Below are 19308 nucleotides of genomic sequence, written 5' to 3'. Positions count from 1 at the left end.
AGGGGACTGTATTAGTTTTCTATTGCTGCTATAACAAATTACTACAAATGTAGTGACTTAAAAACACAAATGTATTTCTGGAAGTCAGTAGTCCAAAATGGATGTTGCTTGGCTGAAATCAAGGTGTTGGCAGGGCTTTGATCCTTTCTAGAAACTCTAGGGGAGGATTCGTTTCCCTGTTTTTTCTGGTTTCCAGAGGCTGCTTTCACTGCATGCCTTAGGGCCTCTTCACCTTCCAACCAGCAAGTCGGGCCGAAGGCTCTTCCTGCTGCCACCTGTGTGTCCCTTCCACGTCCCTCCTCCATCTACAGGACCCTGTTGACACAAGGCCCGCCTGGATAGACTGCGATACTCTTCTATCTCAAGGTCAGCTGATCAGCAACCTTCATCCCAACTGCAGGCTTCAAGTCACCTTTGTTCTGTAACCTAACACGGTCACACGTTCAGGTTTCGGCGTGCAGGCCTAATTGAGCGGCGCTTTCTGCTTACCACCCAACTCAGCCTACAATTTGATCAACAATTTGCCTCCAAGGGGCAGAACGAGTTCTTTTCGCTTCACAGTCCACATAAATTCTACACAGGCAGGGCTGTCAGAGAAAAAAACGTAGTCAGACATTTCCGCTCTGTTATGCTTTTATTTATGCAGAACTTTATTAAAACAACAACACATACATTATTTTGTGTTATACGAAACATCCACCAGTAAGAGGACCTGGGTTATAAAATGTCCTCACGTACGGCCTAAGCAGGTGGCGAGTCTAGAAAGCCTGGAGCAGCAAAGGGTCTGGGGACAAGAGAAAGCATGGCCTGGATATTGGAGCCTCAGCTCTACCCCCTGCCTGGGCCCTGAGAGCCTGGCACGGCCCTCCCTGTCTTGGGGCCTCAATTTCCTTATCTTAAAAGTGGGAAGTGGGTCAGAATGGGTTCATCCAAGGGGGCAGTTGCAGGGCCAGGCTGGAGACTGGACAGAGACCCCCGCCCTCTCCCCGCTCTGTGAGGTCACAGTGCCCACAGCTCCACTGGACCCGGCTAGAGCCTGCATGCCACCTTCCAGGGAATGCTAGAAGGTGGCAGGGGTGGCAGCTGCTTCCCCCTTGCCAACTCTCAGAGAGCCCCAGCACCATTCCCCCTAGATTTCCTAGAGAAAAAAAAAATCGATGCCACGGTCCTCAAGGAGCCCCGTGGACCAGTGTGACCTGCCTGAGGATGCCAGGCCCAGGAGGTGAGGACGGAGGCCCCTCCCTCTACGTGCTTCTTTGCACTTTACCAAACGCCGGCCCTCAGCCCTCTCCCTGGAGGCCAGCAGGCGTGACGACTGCACTTCACAGAGGCAGCCCCTGACGTCAGGGGGTTTGACCGTGGCTTTCCTAAAATCCCCCAGCCTCGGACATGGGGGGCAGTCATCCTTTCAGCACGTGTTTATTGAGCACCTACTGTGTGCAGGCACTGGCGGGGCTCCAGGGACACAGGCCACACCAGGCCACCCTGCCCCTGTGAAGGTCACAGCCTAGTGAGGGAGACAGACGGGAAGTGAGGAAACACGGCCCTCTGCCATCCACCTGCCTACCTCTGGGCCCCCCAAAACAGGGTGTACATCCCAAGAGGGTACACAGAACAATCCCCTGGGGTGAGGGGAGAAATTATTGGAACTTTAGTGAATATATTTTTAGCTCATCCTCTTTTAATTTCTATTACTCAGGATGTATAAATAAGTTCGCACATTTGAAAGAGTAAACAATATACTAGCACATTTGGCGATATATATCCCATACCATATATGTGATATTATATATATAATTTCTTAATAAGCAAACATAAATACATTGGGGGGTATAATAATAAATGTTTGGAGACCGTTATCTTAAGGAAGAAAGAAAATTGGTTATCTCATGTGCCCCTCAGAGGTCCCAAGAGGTGGGTGGCGCCGAGCACATCAATTCCACGTTCCCTAAGATCCAGGTCCCAGCCGCCTCTTTGCTCCTCCTGTTGGCCTCCTCGCTGTCACAGAGGCTACCACAGCTCCAGGGGCACGGAGCGGCATGGCTGTATAGGTGCAGGAAGAGTGGCCATTGCTTTGCAGGTCTCATGTTAGTGAAGAGAAAGCCTTTTCCGCAAGGGCCAGACCCCTATACCCAGTCCACCCCCAGCCCGCACCCCACACCCTTGTGGACCCCCTCCTCCCCGCCCCCACCCAGCCCACCACAGCAAAGGCACTGGGAGTACTGGAGCAGGCTTAGAGCAATCAGGATTATCCAAAATCACATGGGGTAGGAGGAGACGAGGGAGCAAAATCAGCCTCCTGCCAGCGAGGGGAGGGATCAGCTTTTGGGCCATCACCACCAGTGACTGTCACAGCAAACGGAGTCCTTTCCTCAAAAGAGACTTGGGTTTGGGGGCAATCAGACATCGGTGTCCCTGATTCACAGACCGGTGGTCTTGGGCAAACTTTGCTGCAACTCAGTCTCTCAATCTGGAACATGAGGACATCACGTTTCTTGAAAATTATAAAATGCAATTGTGAATCTTGTTATCCCCAGGGTCATCCCAAGAAGCCGGAACACCTGCAGGATAACGGAGGATGCTTTGTCAAACTCGAGTGAGCAGGGAAGGGAAGGGGAGCCCTGGGGTCTTCGTGAACAGCCAGGGGCCGAGGCTCAGAGACGTCAGATGGGCAACCCAGGGTCACCCAGCAAGGGGTGGGTAGGGAGCAGGGTTGGCCGCACCAAGCTGAGGGTGCTGCCCTGGCCTTGTGTCTGCAGGGCACCATGGCCCTGAGGCTGGCACTGACCTGATAGCCCCATGCTCTCTGCAGATGATGCCTTCGTGTTGCCTATCCGCATCCATCCCCCGGCCCCGGGCCTGACCCAGTGCATCCTGGCATGTATATGTAGGTATATACGGAAGACCCGCCCTGGCCGTCAACGTGGGCCTGGGCAGAGGGCCCAGCCTCAGGCCAGGCTGACCTGGGGGGGTAAGGCCTATGTTGGGCTGCAGGGGAGGGAGGGAACTCTTCCCATTAAAGGCTGTCAGGGGTGTCATTGCAGCCAGGATCTCTTTGGTGGTTGGAGAGAGGGAGTAGGAGGGAGGTTCGGAAGAGGAGTTAACCGTCAGCCCTCCCCTACTCTACCACCAGCCCAGCTCCTGGCCCAGGAGGCCAGTGGTGAAGTCATGACAACAGGTTGATGCAGTGCACGCACTTCGGGGACACGGTCTGACCACATCCTAAAGATCGGTCTTCTACTTCTGTGTTCATCCCCCTGCCCTTCCACTTATTCATCACTCAGTCCTTTCTCAGACCATCTGTCCACATATCCATCTGTTGTAATATCCATGCCCCCCATTATTCGGCCAGCCATTCACTGGGTCAACCATCAAGTCACCCCTACCTTTATCTGTTAATATTCACACTCACCCAGCCATCCACCCATCCATCTTCTATCCATTCTTCCATCCGCCCATCCATTTTCTTATTCATCCACCTTCCAAGCCATTCTCTTGCCATTCTTCTGTCCGTTCACATATCCTTCCACCTACTTATCTTTCCTGAACCCCAACTTTTTATCTTGCTCCATACTGGGCAACATTGGGCCCCCAGAGATAAACCAGACAAGGAGCCTGCCCTTGAGAAGCTCCCAGTTCTGGGAATGGGTACGATCTGAAATACCAGACTATTTGTGCTCCCCAGTCACTGTTAGGCAGCTATTAACTTCCATTGCAAGCAGTGTTCCCCTCTAGGACATGTCCTCCCTCTGAGCTGGTGCTTATCCGTAAGCAGAGCAGGATTACCCTGGGCTCAATTAGAAAATTGAGAGGGTCTCCCAGCAATAGGGCCTCGCCCCCTGCAAGACTTTATAGGATAAGAACCTGAGTGCAGCTACTGATCGCTTTCCTGCCTCCTCTGCAGCCTGGATCACCTGCCTGGCCTGCTTCCTGAGGACTCAGGCTCACCAGGTTCTGTTCAACACCTGCAGGTGAGCAGCGGTGAGCAAGGGGAGGGTGATGAGGGCTGAGAACATGCAGTTTGTTCCCATGGCAGCCCCCTCACTGGTTTGAACCTCCCCTTGATCACTGGACCAGATAAGCCAGCCCAAAGCTGGCTTTTAACAAATCCCTTGCCTCAGAACCCACTGTGTTTCCCCAGTGCTCCAGCACTTTCACCCGCAGCCATCTGGAGTCCTGTCTCCTGCTTCCTTTCCAAGCTGCCTCACTCTGTGTCCTGCTGTGGACCCATTAGGCCAGCAGGGCTAGGGTTCTCATGCCCTGAATAGACTATTCCTATTTCTGCCCTAGTACCTTGGCACATGCTGTTTTTCCTGCCTGGAATGTCTGTGCCATCCTTTCCCTTCACCCTTTTGGTCCATGCAAACTCCTCAGAATTCCTGCAGAACTTTCCACCTCCTTCATTCACTTAGAGTTTACATTCTAAATATCTTTATGCCTTCTCTGGGCCCAGCTTTGACCCTCATCACTCCTGAGCTCCCAGTGGGGCGAAAGTAGGCAGACACCAAAACCAGTGGTAAGGGGAGGAGGGTGGTGTTGATTCCAGAGGTAGTAGGAGGTAGGGATGTTTTTTGAGCTGAATTCTGAAGGATGTGCTCCTCAGGACAGAAGGGAGGGACCAGACAGTTCGTAGATAGAGAAAGGGCATGCAGAGGATGTGGGTGATCACTGTGAGTAGATCTCTGATGGCCCTGGTTACTGGGGTAAGAGCTTTCTTTTCTCTGTGACACTGTGCAGCCACAGGACTCTGTCGGCATCTTGGAGAGGTGTCTCACCGCCCGGGAGGATGCTGCCCCTCAAGGTGGGGAAAGGGCGAGGGCCAGGCCAGGACTTGCTAGTCTGTGCAAAGCCCTGCTTCATTTTGACTGCTGTTTCTCTGTCTTCCAGATGCAAGCTGCTCTTCCAGAAGCTCATGGAAAAGACAGGTGTTCTGGTCCTCTGTGCTTTTGGTATGTCTCCAGGGCACTGCCCCAACCCAGGTGGAGATATTCCTGAGCTGTTGCCCAATCTGGGGAGGGAAAGAGTGAAGGCTCTGATGCTGACTGTGTGACACTGGGCAAGACATTGATTCTCTATGAGCCTCAGTTTCCCCATCTGTCTAATGAGTGTTGCTGTGAGGAAATTAACTGATGACCAAAGAAAAATTTTGAAAGCTAAGAAAAGCCTTGAAAACTGTAGGGTTCTCCTTTAACCACGGTGTGATCATTTTTGCTTGTTTTTGAGTTTTCTGTGGCTTCCTTCCAACCACTGCCACCACCTCCCACATCACAGCTTTACTTTCTCAAGTAAAGGGATCTCCTCCCTCCACTCAAGCATACTGGCCTAGGGAGGCTGGGGGCAGGAGGGGGAAGGGTGAGAGAATTTCCTAGGAAATTAGAAATTCCTAGGAAACTTAACCCAATAAATATTTTTTTAATAACGGCTTTATTGAAATATAGTTTGCATACCATAATGATCACTGTTTTCAAGTGTATAATTCAGTGGTTTTTTGTATATTCACCAAGTTGTGCACCCATCACTGCTGTCAAATTCCAGTATTTTCACTACCCCAAAAAGAAATTCCCTAGTCCCTAACAGCCTTCCCCATTCCCCCTCAGCCCAGACCTAGGCAACCAACTGCTATAATATGTGGTCTTTGTGGCTTCTTTCACTTGTCATTGTGTTCTCAAAGTTCATCCATGGTGTAGCATACAGCAGCACTTTACTCTTTTTTATGGCAATGAAAGTATTTCATTGTATGGATATGCCATGTTTTGTTTGTCCATTTATTGGCTGGTAGATATTATAGTTGTTTCCACTTTTTGACTACCATTAATAATGCTCCTGTAAAATGTTTGTGTGGACATGTGTTTTAAATTCTCTTGGGCATATATTTAGAAGTGGAATTGCTGTGTCATGCAGCAACTCTATGCTTAGCTATCCGGGGAATTGCCAAACTTTTTTCCAAAGTGGCTGCACCATTTTACATTCCCACCAGCATGTATGAAGATTCCAATTTCTCCACATCCTCACCAACACTGGTTATTATCTGTCTTTTATTTTAGCCATCTTAGAGGGGGGGTGGGTGAAGTGGTATCTCATTGTGGTTTTTATTTCATTTCCATAATGACTAATGATATTGAGCATCTTTCCATGTGCTTATTGGTCATTTGTAGATCTTCTTTGGAGAAATGTCTATTTAGATCTAGACCCATTTTTAAATTCATTGTCTTTTAATTATTGAGTTGTAAATTTCCTTATACTCTGGATATAAGTTCCTTATCAGAGACACAATTTGCAAGTATTTTCCCCCATTCTGTGGGATGTCTTTTCACTTTCTTGATATGGTGTCCTTTGTGACACAAATTTTAGAAATTTTGATGAAGTCCAATTTATCTATATTTTCTTTTATCATATGTGCTTTAATGTCAGATGCAAGAAACTATTGCCTAACCTAAGAGTTGTTCCCTCTTTTTCTTCTAAGATTTGTATAGTTTTAGCCCTTACATTTAAGTCCATGATCCATTTTTGAGTTAATTTTTGCATATGATGTAAGGTAAGGGTTCAACTCCATTCTTTTGAATGTAGATATCTAGTTCCATTTATTGAAAAGACTCTTCTTTCCCTTATTGAATTATCTGGCACCCTTATTGAAAATCAATTGACCATAAATGTGAGGGTTTATTTCTGGAGTGTTAATTTTATTCCATTGATCTATATGTCTACTCACCAGTACTACCATGGATTGATTGCTATAATTTTGTAGGAAGTTTTGAAATCCAGAAATGTGAGTTCTCGGACTTTGTTCTTTTTAAATTGTTTTGGCTATTTAGGTCCCTTACATTTCCATATGAATTTTAGGATCAACTTTTCCATTTCTTAAAAACTGGCTCCTGGGATCTTGAGAGAGATTGCATTGATTCATAGATGAATTTAAGGAGTAGTGTCATCTTAAAAATATTAAGTTTTTCAATCCATGAACATGGGCTGTCTTTCCATTATATTATATCTTTAATTTCTTCCAGTGATGTTTTATGCTTTTCGAAGTGCAAGGTTTGCACTTCTGTTAAATTTATTCCAAGTATTTTATTCTTTGAGGTGTTATTATAAATGGAATTGTTTTCTTAATTTTATTTTCAGATTGTTTATTGCTTGTATTTAGAAATATAATTGATTTTCGTATACTGATCTTGTATCCTGCAACCTTACAGAACTCATTATTTCTGACACTGGACAAGACATCCAGTCTTAGATACTTTAGGATTCTGTATGCAAAGTTATGTCATCTGCCTTTTATTTCTTTTTCTTGACTAATTGACCTGGCTAGAACCTCCAGGACAATGTTAAATAGAAATAGCAAGAATAGACATACTTGTCTTGTTCCTTAGTTTAGGAAGAAAGCATCTAGTCTTTTACCATTAAGTATGTTATTAGCTGTGAGTTTTTCATAAATGGACTTTATCAGATTGAGGGAGTTTCGTTATATTCCTGGTTTGTTGATTGTTTTATCATGAACATGAATGCATTTTAAAGACTCTTAATAAGGCTTGAATGGTAGGATTTCAGGCAGCAGAGAGATCATGAAATGCAGAGATCATCTCATTTTCTTCTCTTCATCAGTATCCCTAGTAGAATTAGAACAGGGGAGGGAGAGGGGACATGGATTATTTGGTTTATGTGAGATACTTTGCATATGTGATATCATTTGATCATGAAGTGGATATTACTGTTATTCCCATTTTACAGAGGAGGAAATTGAAGTATGGAGAGATTATGTAAATTCTTCCAAAGTTGCACAATGTTAGTAAGTGTCAAAGCTATAAATTGAACCCAGATGCTTTAATGCCAGAGCCTAAGCTTTTAACCTTTCATCTTAAATGACTCACTCTCGTTCTCCTGGCCCCACAGGATTCTGGGTGTTTTCTATGCACTTACCATCCAAAATGGAAGTCTGGCAGGTGAGTATGTGTTCTGCTCAGGCCCCAACACTGACTAACCTCACCTCACCTAGGCAATGTTGCCTCTATCTGCTTCTCTCACTCACCACATCTGGACCCTGATCAGTTCCTGACTCATCCCAGCCCCAAATATCTGCCTTTGCCATGCCACTCACCTGGAACCCTTGTCCCCCACCAGAATATGACTTTAAAAAAATAGATGTAATAATCCTCTTACAGAAGGACTCTCCTGTCACTCACACCCAGAGGTGACTCATCTTTCCTCTACCAAGTCTCCTTCCTAAAGTGGGAAGATGAGGATGGAACATAATTCTCTCTCTACTCAAGGCAGTTTGTTCTTCTGCTCAAGTGAAATGAGACCATTTGCTTTGTAGTTCCTAGGGAGGAAGGAGGAAGAAATCAGTGGCCAGAGGTCCCTGTCAGAGGACAGTAAAGAGTCTCAGAAGGCTTAAAGAGAAAGAGGATCTGATGAGATTATCCTTACCTCTCTTCTTCTCCCCTTATAAACTCCTTTGTATACTTCAAGATCCACCTAAAGTGTCACTTCCCTCAGAAAAACCAGATGGGGCTGATGGCATTCCCCTCTCCTCCCACAATTTTCTGTAATCATAAATGCAATCTTCTGTAATCATGACTATTTTCTCAACTGTACTGGAAGCTCTTGAAGACAGAAACAGGTCTGATTCACTCCAGCAATGTATACCTGAGGGTTGGGCACAGGGTTGTCTCTCTCAGTGTTGGTTGACTGGATGATCAGATGGAAATGTAGAATGGAAGGATAATGGGCAGTCCAACAGCAGTGATGGATGCAGGGATGTGGGGAAATGGTTAGGGGGACAGATGGACAGATGAATGGAAGACCAGGTAGATTAGAAAATGGACAGATGGGAGAGCAGATGGGATATATGGGTAGATAAATGGATGGATGGATGGATGGATGGATGGATGGATGGATGGATGGTTGGTTGGTTGATGAGAGATTGGATAGATGGGGAAGTGGATGGGGAATGGATTGGTGAAATGGTCCATATATAAGGATGGATAGGAGGATGGATGGGTGAGGAAGGTTGGATAAATGGAGGAGTAGATGGGTGGAAAGGGTGGTTGGATGGGATGGTGGATGGGTGGAAGGGTGGATAGATGTGGATATGGATGGATGGATTTGAAATGGAGGGCATATTGTATTTTTGGGCAAATAGATGGAAGAGTAAATGGGAAGGTGAATGAATGGATGAATTTATAGACTGTGGGAAAATGGATGGATGAAGTTCTATTGGGCCCAGATTAGGCCATCTGAAAAAGATCCCTTGCTTTCCTCAACACCCTACCAGGATGACAGCATAAATAGTCCACTGCAGAGCTTGAGGTAAGAAGAATTTGCTAAATAGTCTTATTATCACCTAGAAATATATCTAGGGCCTGTGATGTATTGGCTAAGAATGTGGGCTCTGCAGTCAGACCAACCTAGGTTTAAATCCCAGGTCCCATACTTCCTGGTTAAACTTTTGCAAGTTACTTCACCTCTCTGGGCCTTTGATTTCTCATTTATGAGATGAGACATAACACCCACCTTGCTCTGGGTAATTATGAATATTAAAGAAAATGTAAACTGTCCTGAATAATTCCTGGCCTATGGTTAGCCCTCAGCAAATGGTAGCTGAGTAGAAATTTTAACCAACAAGATACCACCTGGTGGCAGCATCCTTAATTGCAAACAAAATAGTCAGGAATATTTGGAAGAAGTAAGTTGAATTTAAAAATATTCCAAGTAGGAGGAAGAACATGAGTAATATTTTAGAGATAAGAACCTGCTGGATAGGGCCAGAAATGAGCCCAAGACAGTGAAAAATTGTGAGGCTAGTTATTTGTGGGCTGACTGACAAAGGTAGAAGCTGAGGTTGACAATAGCAGTATCACAAATCAGTCAGTACATGTGTTTGCTCCTTCTTTGTAAGAATGTACCAGGAAAAGGTGCGGCATCACACTGGGGAAATCCAGGACCTCCGAGGTAACATGACCCTGCTCATTGCCAAGCTCCAGTTGATGGAAGCCATGTCAGACGAGGTAAGATACTGGCCATTCTGCTCCCAAACATCTGACTTCTCCCTTTGTTTAATGCCCTGTTTCCTATTTTTCAAGTTTTGGGTGGAGCACATTCCCCTAATAACTTCCTGGAAGAGAGTAAAATAGGAGGCATATTGATTTGTTTAGAACTCGCACATTTGAAAATATCTTTATTTTACCCTGCATTTGATTGATAGTTTGGCTGGGTATAGAATTAGATAGGAAAGTTTCCCCTGAAAATTTTGAAAGAATTACACTACTGTAGTTCTAAGTTACACTGTTGCTGTTGAGAAGTCTAATTGTGCTTTATTGGCCCTTTGTGTATGGTCTGTTTTTGTTTTTGTTTTTGTTTTTTATCTCTGGGAGTTTGGAGGGTTGTTTTTATTTCCAATGTTCTATATTTAACCTGCTTGGGGGGGGGGTGCTGACCTTATTGAGTCTATAGGTTGATGTTTTTCCATAGTTTTTAAAATTTCTTAGCTATTATTTCTTAAAATATTGTTTCTTCCCCATTTTCTATCTCCTCTCCTGGGACTCCAATTACATCTATGCTAGACTTTCAGGGTGTGTTCTGCATGATTCCTATGCTGGTGTGTTTGATTTTTCATTCTTTTTCTCTATGTGCTTAAGTTTTTGATATTTTCTATTCACATTTCTTCAGGTTCATCAATGATCCTGTATTCTGTTCTGTCCAATCTATAATTAAATTTGTCCATTAAGTTTTTAAGTTCATATGTTGCCTTGTTTAGTTCTAGAATATATATTTGATTCTTTTTACTAAATTTTAATTCTGTGGTGAAGTTCTCCAACATTCCATCTATGATGTCCTTTTTTTCTTTTATTTAACATATTGTCATAGTTATTTTTTTCTTTTTTTGTCACAGTTATTTTTGAGACCTTTTCTGTTAAATCCAAAATTTGGATCATCTATGGTCTTTTTCAATTGTCTGTTTTCCTTTGGAGTATCAATCACAGGGTCTTGTCTCTTCGTGTCCAGTAATTTTTTAGTGTTTTTCTGGACATTGTATACAAAAAAACTGTATGCTCCAGATAATTATAACTTCAACCAGAGAGAGTTCTCCTTTTTCTTTGTAAGGAAGTTGAGTATACTGATCACTTCTATGTAGACCTTCATTGAACTGGTTCAGGACTGGATTGCAATTTGTATAAGATTTAGTCAGAGATTTTCAGCTTAACCCTTAGCCTCCTGCTCAGACAGCTTCAAACTTTTGGTAGATGTCTTGATGGGAAATACTGACCATATGTCTGAGGCTTCCCAAGTTTGCAGTTTTGTCTTTCAGCCCTGCATCAATGCAAGATCTCCATCCCCAGGGGTAACCTTCTCTGCCAGGGACAAGCTTGGGTTCTCAGACTCTAATTGTGCCCATAATTTGTTTAGTGCCTGCAGGTGCAGCTATAGCTTCTCAGTATTAATTCACCACTCCTTCTAGGGCAGTGGTTCTCAGAATCTGGCCCTCACACCAGCAGCATCAGCATTACCTGAGAAAATGTTAGAAATTCAAATTAGTGGCCCACTGCCCTCAGACCTACTGAAGATGGGAACCAAGCATCTGTTTTTTGACAAGCCCTCCAAATGATTGACATATACTAAGATGTTTGTAGGGCTTTAATCTCTTGCTTATTTTGTTTTGGGGAATTCTCACTGAAAGAGATTTGGTTTCCCAAGCATTATGAGGCTGGAAAGTTTTACTCTGTCTCTCAGAAGTTTTCAAGGTAGCTCTTTAGCCTCTTTCATAGTTCTGGGTTTCAGTTAACATCTTACATGGAAAACTGTTCAGGTTTGAGGCTCATCAAGTCTCCAATTTTGTCCTTTTAGTCCTGTGTTATTATTAAAATCTTTGCTTTCTCTTTCACCAGTAGCAGCCCCTGTTCAGCCCAAGCCCATGCCTTCAGCCCATGCCCGGAATCATCAAATGCTCCCATGGATCAAAAAATTGTCAGTGAATTTCAGAATGGTTCTCTCCTCTCTGGAATTTTAATCTATCCAATCCTCATTGCTCTTATAGCTCAGTTTACCTTACATCTTAAATGTCACGATAATTTGCCTATGGGCTGGCTACCCTGGGGGGTTTTACAGTCTGGAAACTCATGTCTTTTAGTCCTAACACGTGCTCTTTACTTGTGTGATTAAATGGATGTTTTCCCCCCAGCCATATTTGCTTTATTCTCATTTTCGAAACTCCTATTATTTGGGCGTTAAATTCCTGAACTAATCCTTTATTTTTTTCATTTCTCTCTGTTTTCTCCTCTGTTTGTTTTGAAATTGAGAACATAATCTTAGCTTTAGCTATCAAAATTTCTACTGGGTTTTTCATTTCTGCTAATAGATTTTGAATTCCTAAAATTTTCTTTTTTGTTTCTGGCTGTTCCTTTTCATTGATTTCTATTCTTGTTTTTTTGATGCAATATATTTTCTTACCTTTTGGAGCTTAGGCAGATCATCAAACTTTCTGAGTTTCCACATCAACAAAACAAATCATAAATACTACTCTGTAACACTGTGGCTAGTCTAGCTACTACTGCCACACAGTAAACCACTTCAAAACTTGGTGGTGCAAAACAATCATTTTATTATGCTCAGAGATTCTGTGGGTCAGGGATACAAACAGGATACAATGGGATGGTTTCTCATTGTTCCACAATGTCTGAGGCCTCACCTGGGAAGACTTGAAGGCTGGGAGTGACTTGGGAACTGTGTCTGGAAGCATCTGGAAGTGTCTTCACTCACATGGCTAGAAGTTGATATTGGTTATCAGCTGGGAACTCAGGGCTATTGACTAAAGCACCCATACATGGGCTCTCAGTGTTATGTGGGCTTTCTCACAGCATGGCAGCTGGCTTTCAAGAGTGAGCATCCCCAGAGAACCAAATAGAGCTGTATCCTCTTTTGGGCTTAGCCCAGAAGTCACGCAGCATCACCTCTGCTATAGCCACAGGCCCACGCAGACTGATGGAAGGGGACTTTAGCTCCACTTCTCAACAGAATGAGTGTCAGTCATATTAAAAGAAGAGTGTGGAACAGGATACTTTGTTGTAGCCATTTTGGGGAAGTACAATCTGCCACAGTTTTGAAGAGTCTAATAAAAATAATAGCCAGCATTTACTGAGTACCAACCATGCTAAGTGCTTTGCAGTTTTTATCTGGCAGGAGAGTGTAGTAGCTAAAAGCCCAAACACTGCCACCAAATTGCCTGGTTCTGCCTCTTACCAACTGTGTGACCTTGCACACACTCCCTTTTCTGCCTTACTATTCTTATCTTTATTTTTTTTTAAGATTTTATTTATTTATTTGAGAGAGAGGACAGACTAGAGAGAGAAAAAGCACAAGTGGAGGGGAGGGGCAGAGGAAAAGGGAGAAGCAGGTTCCCCACTGAGCAGGGAGCCCGCCATGGGGCTCGATCCCAGGACTCTGAGATCATGATTTGAGCCAGAGGAAGATGCTTAACTGACTGAACCATCTAGGTGCCCCAAATCTTTAAAATGGAGGTGATCCTAGCACATACTTCCTAGAGCTGCTGTGAGGGAATAAGAGTGAACGTATGTGACACTGAGGACAATCCTGGCACACAGCATCAGCTTTACAAGTCTTGGCTCTATCCTCACAGCAGCAGGAAGGGGACATGATTATCATCCCCATGTTACAGACAAGAAGGCAAAGATTCAAAGGGGCGGTAACCAGCCCAAAGCCCCACAGCAGTAAAAGTCTGTCTGACTCCAGACCCCTGCCTCTTAACTTCACAAAGGCTCCTGTCCCATGTGGGATACTCTGTCACAGTCCATGCGGAAGCACTGAGTAAAGCCAGTGGGTGGGGTACGGGTGGCTCTGTGTCACCTGGGCCTCCTCACAGTATGGCGACTGGGTGGTCTTGTGCCAGGACCAGCCACGGTCTCCACAGGCAGGGGTAAACAGTCAAGGACAAGAGGATATCTGCAGCCACCTGTTAGCTGCTGTGAACAAACACGTGAACATGGTCTGTAAGAACACATCAGCACACAGCTTGTGTTTTCCACCTTCTCAGCAAAAAATGGCCCAGAAAATAATGAAGATGATACAAGGAGATTACATTGAAAAGCCAGACTTTGCCCTAAAGTCTATAGGTAAGTGGCTCCTCCCACACCCCAATAATCTGCCCACATCAAGTTTCCCCAGAAACTCTTCAGAGGATGGATTTCAGTTCTGGCCTGATGTACTCTCTGCTACTGGGAAGTTCACGGTCAGAGCTAACCTCTGCCCCCCAGGTGGTTTTCTTGCTACAATTTTCTGTTGTCTCAAAAAAGGGGGCTGAGGCAGGGAGAGGAGGCCCCCTACTGCCCCTTCACCCACTCACCACCCTCCAGACCCAGAGGCCAGCAGAGCTGCACCTGCCCCACATCAGGGAGACTGACCACATAAAAACCAACAAGGCCCAACTGAAGGTGGGAATCAGTGCTGCGGAAAACCAAAGGAGGTGGCTGGGAGAGAGGGGAATCCAGGCAGAGGGGTGTGCGAGAGGACATTGGAGTTGAGACCTGGCCAGAAGGGAATAGTATTCTGGACCCAGGGGAGCCCCTGTGAACGTACGTACCCCAGCTGGGCATGTGGGGTCAGAGGCTTAAGCTGTCAGGGCAGGAGTGCCCTCCCCTGTGAAATAGGTGTAACAAATAGCCAGGGGAATACTTATGAGGCTGAAGTAAATGAAGTGCTGCGGGAAGGACGGGAAGCAGGTGGTGTATTAATTCATTTCCACCTCACAGCAATCCTGTGAGGTGGGTGTTAGCATTACTATTGTTGCTGGTATTCTCACTCCCATTTCCCAGAGAACACTGAAGTCCAGAGAGGGCCAGTTTCTCACCCAAAGTGCTCACCTGGCACATAGTCAGTGCCCAGCCAGACACCCTCCTCCCATACAGGGGCCTCCATCGACTTTGAGCAAACATCAGCCACATACAACCACGACAAGGCTCGCTCCTACTGGAACTGGATCCGGCTTTGGAACTATGCGCAGCCCCCAGACGTGATCCTCGAGGTAGGAGGAGTGGGGGGACAAGGAGAGAGTGGCAGGGATGTGGCCAGGGATCTGGGAGCAGGACCTGGAAGCAGACACTGGGGGTATGCACAGAGTAGGTGGGGGCCCAGGGTGGGGTTGGAGGTAGGAACAGGAGATAGACAGGGCAGGGGCAGGAGACAGGAATAGACAGCAGAGGCTGGGCAGGAGCTGGGGCAGGCACAGGGAAGGGACAGCCTGCTTTGGCACTGGAAGGGACCCCCCACCCATGCCCCTCAAGCCTTGAAGGTCAACAAACCCTCATGGACCCAAGCAGGGGGCCCTCTCTGTTTCACTGCCCTCCCTGTACTGGGCTGAGGGGAAGGTTCATTCTTGCCACTGGCAGTCAAGGGAGCTTCCTGGAGTTGGTTGAACCAAGCTTTGTAGATGGAAGGATCTGGCTCATCCAGGAGGCACAGGAGGTCTAGGGGAGCCAGAGTGGGAGAAGGAATTTATCTTCATCCACCCACCCAGCATGGTCCCCGTTGCACCTGCCCCTTCCAGCCCAACATGACGCCTGGCAACTGCTGGGCCTTCTCGGGTGACCGAGGCCAGGTGACCATCCGAATGGCCCAGAAGGTCTACCTGTCCAACCTGACACTGCAGCACATCCCCAAGACCATCTCACTGTCGGGCAGCCTGGACACTGCTCCCAAAGACTTCGTCGTTTATGTGAGCACACCCCAGCAGGGAGCAATGCTTAACGAATGGGACAGCTCACATGGTGGGATTCTGGGCCCTCTGTCTACACAGCCCAACAGGCTAGAGGGGCTGGATGAGGCTTTGTTAAGGCTGAGGATGACCAGGTTCAGAGTTGATCATAGCCTTTGAAGATGGGAGAGAAACAGCTACTTTATTTCAACCCAAGTTTTTCAGAGCCAGTTTGGTCTTCAGAGACAGTGATAAGGAAACTGAGGTCCAGAAAGGAGTCAGGGAAACACCCAAATCCTACAAGTCAGTGACAGAAGAAGACCCTCAGGCTTTTGATTCCCAGTTGAGTGCTCTCTCTAATCCATTATTCTGTGTTGCAATGGAATGATGCCCAAATGGGAAGGAGTGTCGCATCTTGGGAGGTATGCAAGTCTCAGCTGGGGAGGGGCAGCACCCTCTGAAGACCCTATCCATACCTGATACTTCCTCCTTGGTTCTGACTCTACAGGGCATGGAAGGCTCTCCCAGGGAGGAGGTGTTCCTGGGGGCATTTCAGTTTCAGCCAGAGAACATCATTCAGATGTTCCAGCTCCAGGTACCTGAAAAAAGCTGCTCATGTTAAGCACATAGTGAATGTACTCCACGTGCAGGGCTTTCCCCAGGGAACTCCGTTTCATCCCCCAATAGCCCCGGGGTGCATAATCATCACTGGCTCACTTGACAAATGAGGAAACTGAGGCTCGGGAGTCTGGAGCCACCGCCCAGGGCCAAAAGTGGGACCTCGAGGAGATCCATCCAGCTTCTAGGATTACATCATCTCCCTGGCCTGCCCAGGAGCCCTCCCGCTGCAGCTCCCCCCAGGGACAGTGAACACTGAACAGCAGGGGCCTGCTCGGCCAGGCTTGCTGGCTTCCAACTTCCCGTCTCCAACCTGGGAGGCCCTGTTAGCAGCACCTGATCTGAGGCCTGACTGGACAGAAGTTGGAGACAGAAGCAGGACCTTAAGGGGTGGCCGCTAGAACGGCCCTGAGACTCAGGGGAATGTCTAAGCTTGGGAATCAGGCTGATGATGACCCAAGCCCTTGGTATTTCCCGGGAAGGTTAAAAGCATCTAGTGAGATCACACAGGCCAAGGCCCCACTTTTGCACGGGGCTCTAGCAGCAAAAAGCAGAGGACCCAGCGCTCACTGTGCATCTCCCATGTGCCAGGTGCCCGTGGGCCAGCTCGCTCCAGGCTCTTGTTTCATGCTCACAGCAAACCTGGGAAGCAGATATTATTACCCCTCCCATCATACAGAGAGGGGTCACTGAGGCCCCAAGAGGGGCAATGATCTGCCCTGGGGTCCCACAGCCACATGTGCCAGGGCCCCAAGCCTGGGTCACTTTCCCAATCACAGTATATCTGTCCTGGCCTCAGTGCTTTCCATCCCAGTCCCTGAATATCAACTTCCCGTGTGGCCTCGGGACAGTCCATTCCCCCTCCGAGCCTCAGTTTATCCACCTGTGAAATGGGAAGGTAACTCTCTTCCAGAACCAGCCTGCCCGAGCTTTTGGTGCTGTCAAGGTGAAGATATCGAGCAACTGGGGGAACCCACGCTTTACCTGCCTGTACCGAGTGCGTGTGCACGGCTCTGTGACCCCACCGAGACAGCCCTAGAGAGCAGCCTATCTAGAGCCCCTACCCCAAAAGAGATTAAAGTTTATTCTTCACAGCCCATCCCAAGTCTGAGTGGTTTTTTGCTCCAAAGAGTGAGAGTGAGCTAGCAGGTGGTGTCTGGGGTTAGCAATTCTCAATCGTGTCCGAGTATCCAGGCACCCTCTCAATAGCTCCATGAGGCCCCACTTCACAGATGGGGACTGTGAAGGCTCTGAGCAAAAACTTGCCAGAGGTCACAGCTCACAAGTGCAGCACCAAGATTCAAACCTAGGCAGTCTCACACCTGCACATAAGCCATCTCCCTAGCTTGACATCACGCTCTGCCCCTGACCCAGGTGTGACTTTGGGCAAGAGCCAGCCTTCCTGCGGCCTCAGTATCCCCTTCTATACAACAGAACAAGATTGTGGCTGTTGTATTAGATGAGGTGGGGGATGAGAAGTCCCATCTCTGCCCATTACAGAGTGTTTCAACATCGCACAGACCATTTACTGTGTGACATTAGACAGGACACACACCCTCTCTGGACCTCATTTTTTCCAGGTATCACATATTGATTCCATGTTGTGTCTCCAAAGATGATAAGCAAACAAGTGTAAGAAGCTAACCCACAGAATGGGAAAAAATATTTGCAAATAATATATCTAATAAAAGATTAATGTGCGGAATATATAGAGACTCCTAAAACTCAATCACAACCATCACAACAACAAAAATAAAACAATTCAAAAATGGGCAAAAGACTTTCTCCTAAGAAATATACAAATGGGCCAGCCCAGGTGGCTCAGTGGTTTAGCGCCTGTCTTCGGCCCAGGGCGTGATCCTGGAGACCCGGGATCGAGTCCCACGTCGGGCTCCCTCCATGGAGCCTGCTTCTCCCTCTGCCTATGTCTCTGCCTCTGTGTGTGTGTGTGTGTGTGTGTGTGTGTGTATTTCCCATGAATAAATAAATGTTGTGTTTTTTATTTTTTTTTATTTTTTTTTTATTTTTATTTTTTTAAATTTTTAGTTTTTATTAGTTTTTTTTTTTTAAGATTTATTTATTTATTTATTTATTTATAGAGACACAGAGAGAGAGAGAGAGGCAGAGACACAGGCAGAGGGAGAAGCAGGCTCCATGCAACAAGCCTGATGTGGGACTTGATCCCGGGTCTCCAGGATCACACCCCGGGCTGCAGGCGGCGCTAAACCGCTGAGCCACTGGGGCTGCCCAAATGTTGTGTTTTTTAAAAAAAGAAATATACAAATGGCCAATAAGCACACTCAAGACCACTAATCATTAGAGAAATGCAAATCAAAACTCCAATGAGATACCACCTCACATCCATTAGGATGGCTACTATAAAATAATAATAAAAAATATTTAAAAAATAAAAAATAATAAAATAAAATAATAATAATAGTTTGATGAGGATATGAAGAAATCAGAACGCTGTGCATTGTTGGTGGGAATGTGAGATGATACAGTCACTGTGGAAAACAGCACAGTGGTTCCTCAAAATATTAAAAATAGAATTGCCATATGATCCAGCAATCCCACTTCTGGGTACGTGCCCAAAAGAACTGAAGCAGGGTCTCAAAGAGGCATTTGAATGCCCATGCTCACAGCAGCATTGTTCACAATAGCTAATGCACGGAGGCAACCCAAGTATCCAACAACAGGTGAACAGAGAAACAGAATAGGACAGATGCATACAAAGGAATCCCATTCAGCTTATAAAAGGAAGGAGGTTCTGCAATATGCTACGACACAGATGAACCTTGAGGACATTACGCTAAACGAAATAAGGCAGTCACAAAAGGACAAACACGGTCTGATTCCCCTTATATGACATGCTTAGAGTAGCCAAATTAATAGAGACAGGAAGTAGCCTGGTTGCCAGGGGCTGGGGCAGGGGAGAATGGGGAGCTAATTGTTTCACTGTAGACAGTTTCAATTTTACAAAATGAAATGGG

General features: G+C 46.2%; 1 protein-coding gene across 1 annotated transcript; it reads left to right on the top strand.

The window, feature by feature from the left end:
- The first annotated feature begins 1020 nt into the window (after positions 1–1020).
- On the top strand, positions 1021–17414 carry SUN5 (Sad1 and UNC84 domain containing 5). Its single transcript, XM_025469728.3, has 13 exons — positions 1021–1222; positions 2538–2596; positions 2813–2971; positions 3905–3971; positions 4888–4949; positions 7888–7937; positions 9269–9303; positions 9893–10001; positions 14042–14120; positions 14913–15028; positions 15551–15718; positions 16206–16292; positions 17229–17414. The coding sequence occupies exons 1-13, from the start codon at positions 1158–1160 to the stop codon at positions 17352–17354; spliced, it is 1182 nt and encodes a 393-aa protein (XP_025325513.1). The 5' UTR covers positions 1021–1157; the 3' UTR covers positions 17355–17414.
- The last annotated feature ends 1894 nt before the right edge of the window (positions 17415–19308 follow it).

Source organism: Canis lupus, chromosome 24, assembly GCF_003254725.2.
Source record: "Canis lupus dingo isolate Sandy chromosome 24, ASM325472v2, whole genome shotgun sequence".
Lineage (NCBI taxonomy): Eukaryota > Metazoa > Chordata > Mammalia > Carnivora > Canidae > Canis > Canis lupus.
This window is presented reverse-complemented; position numbering and strand designations above follow the sequence as displayed.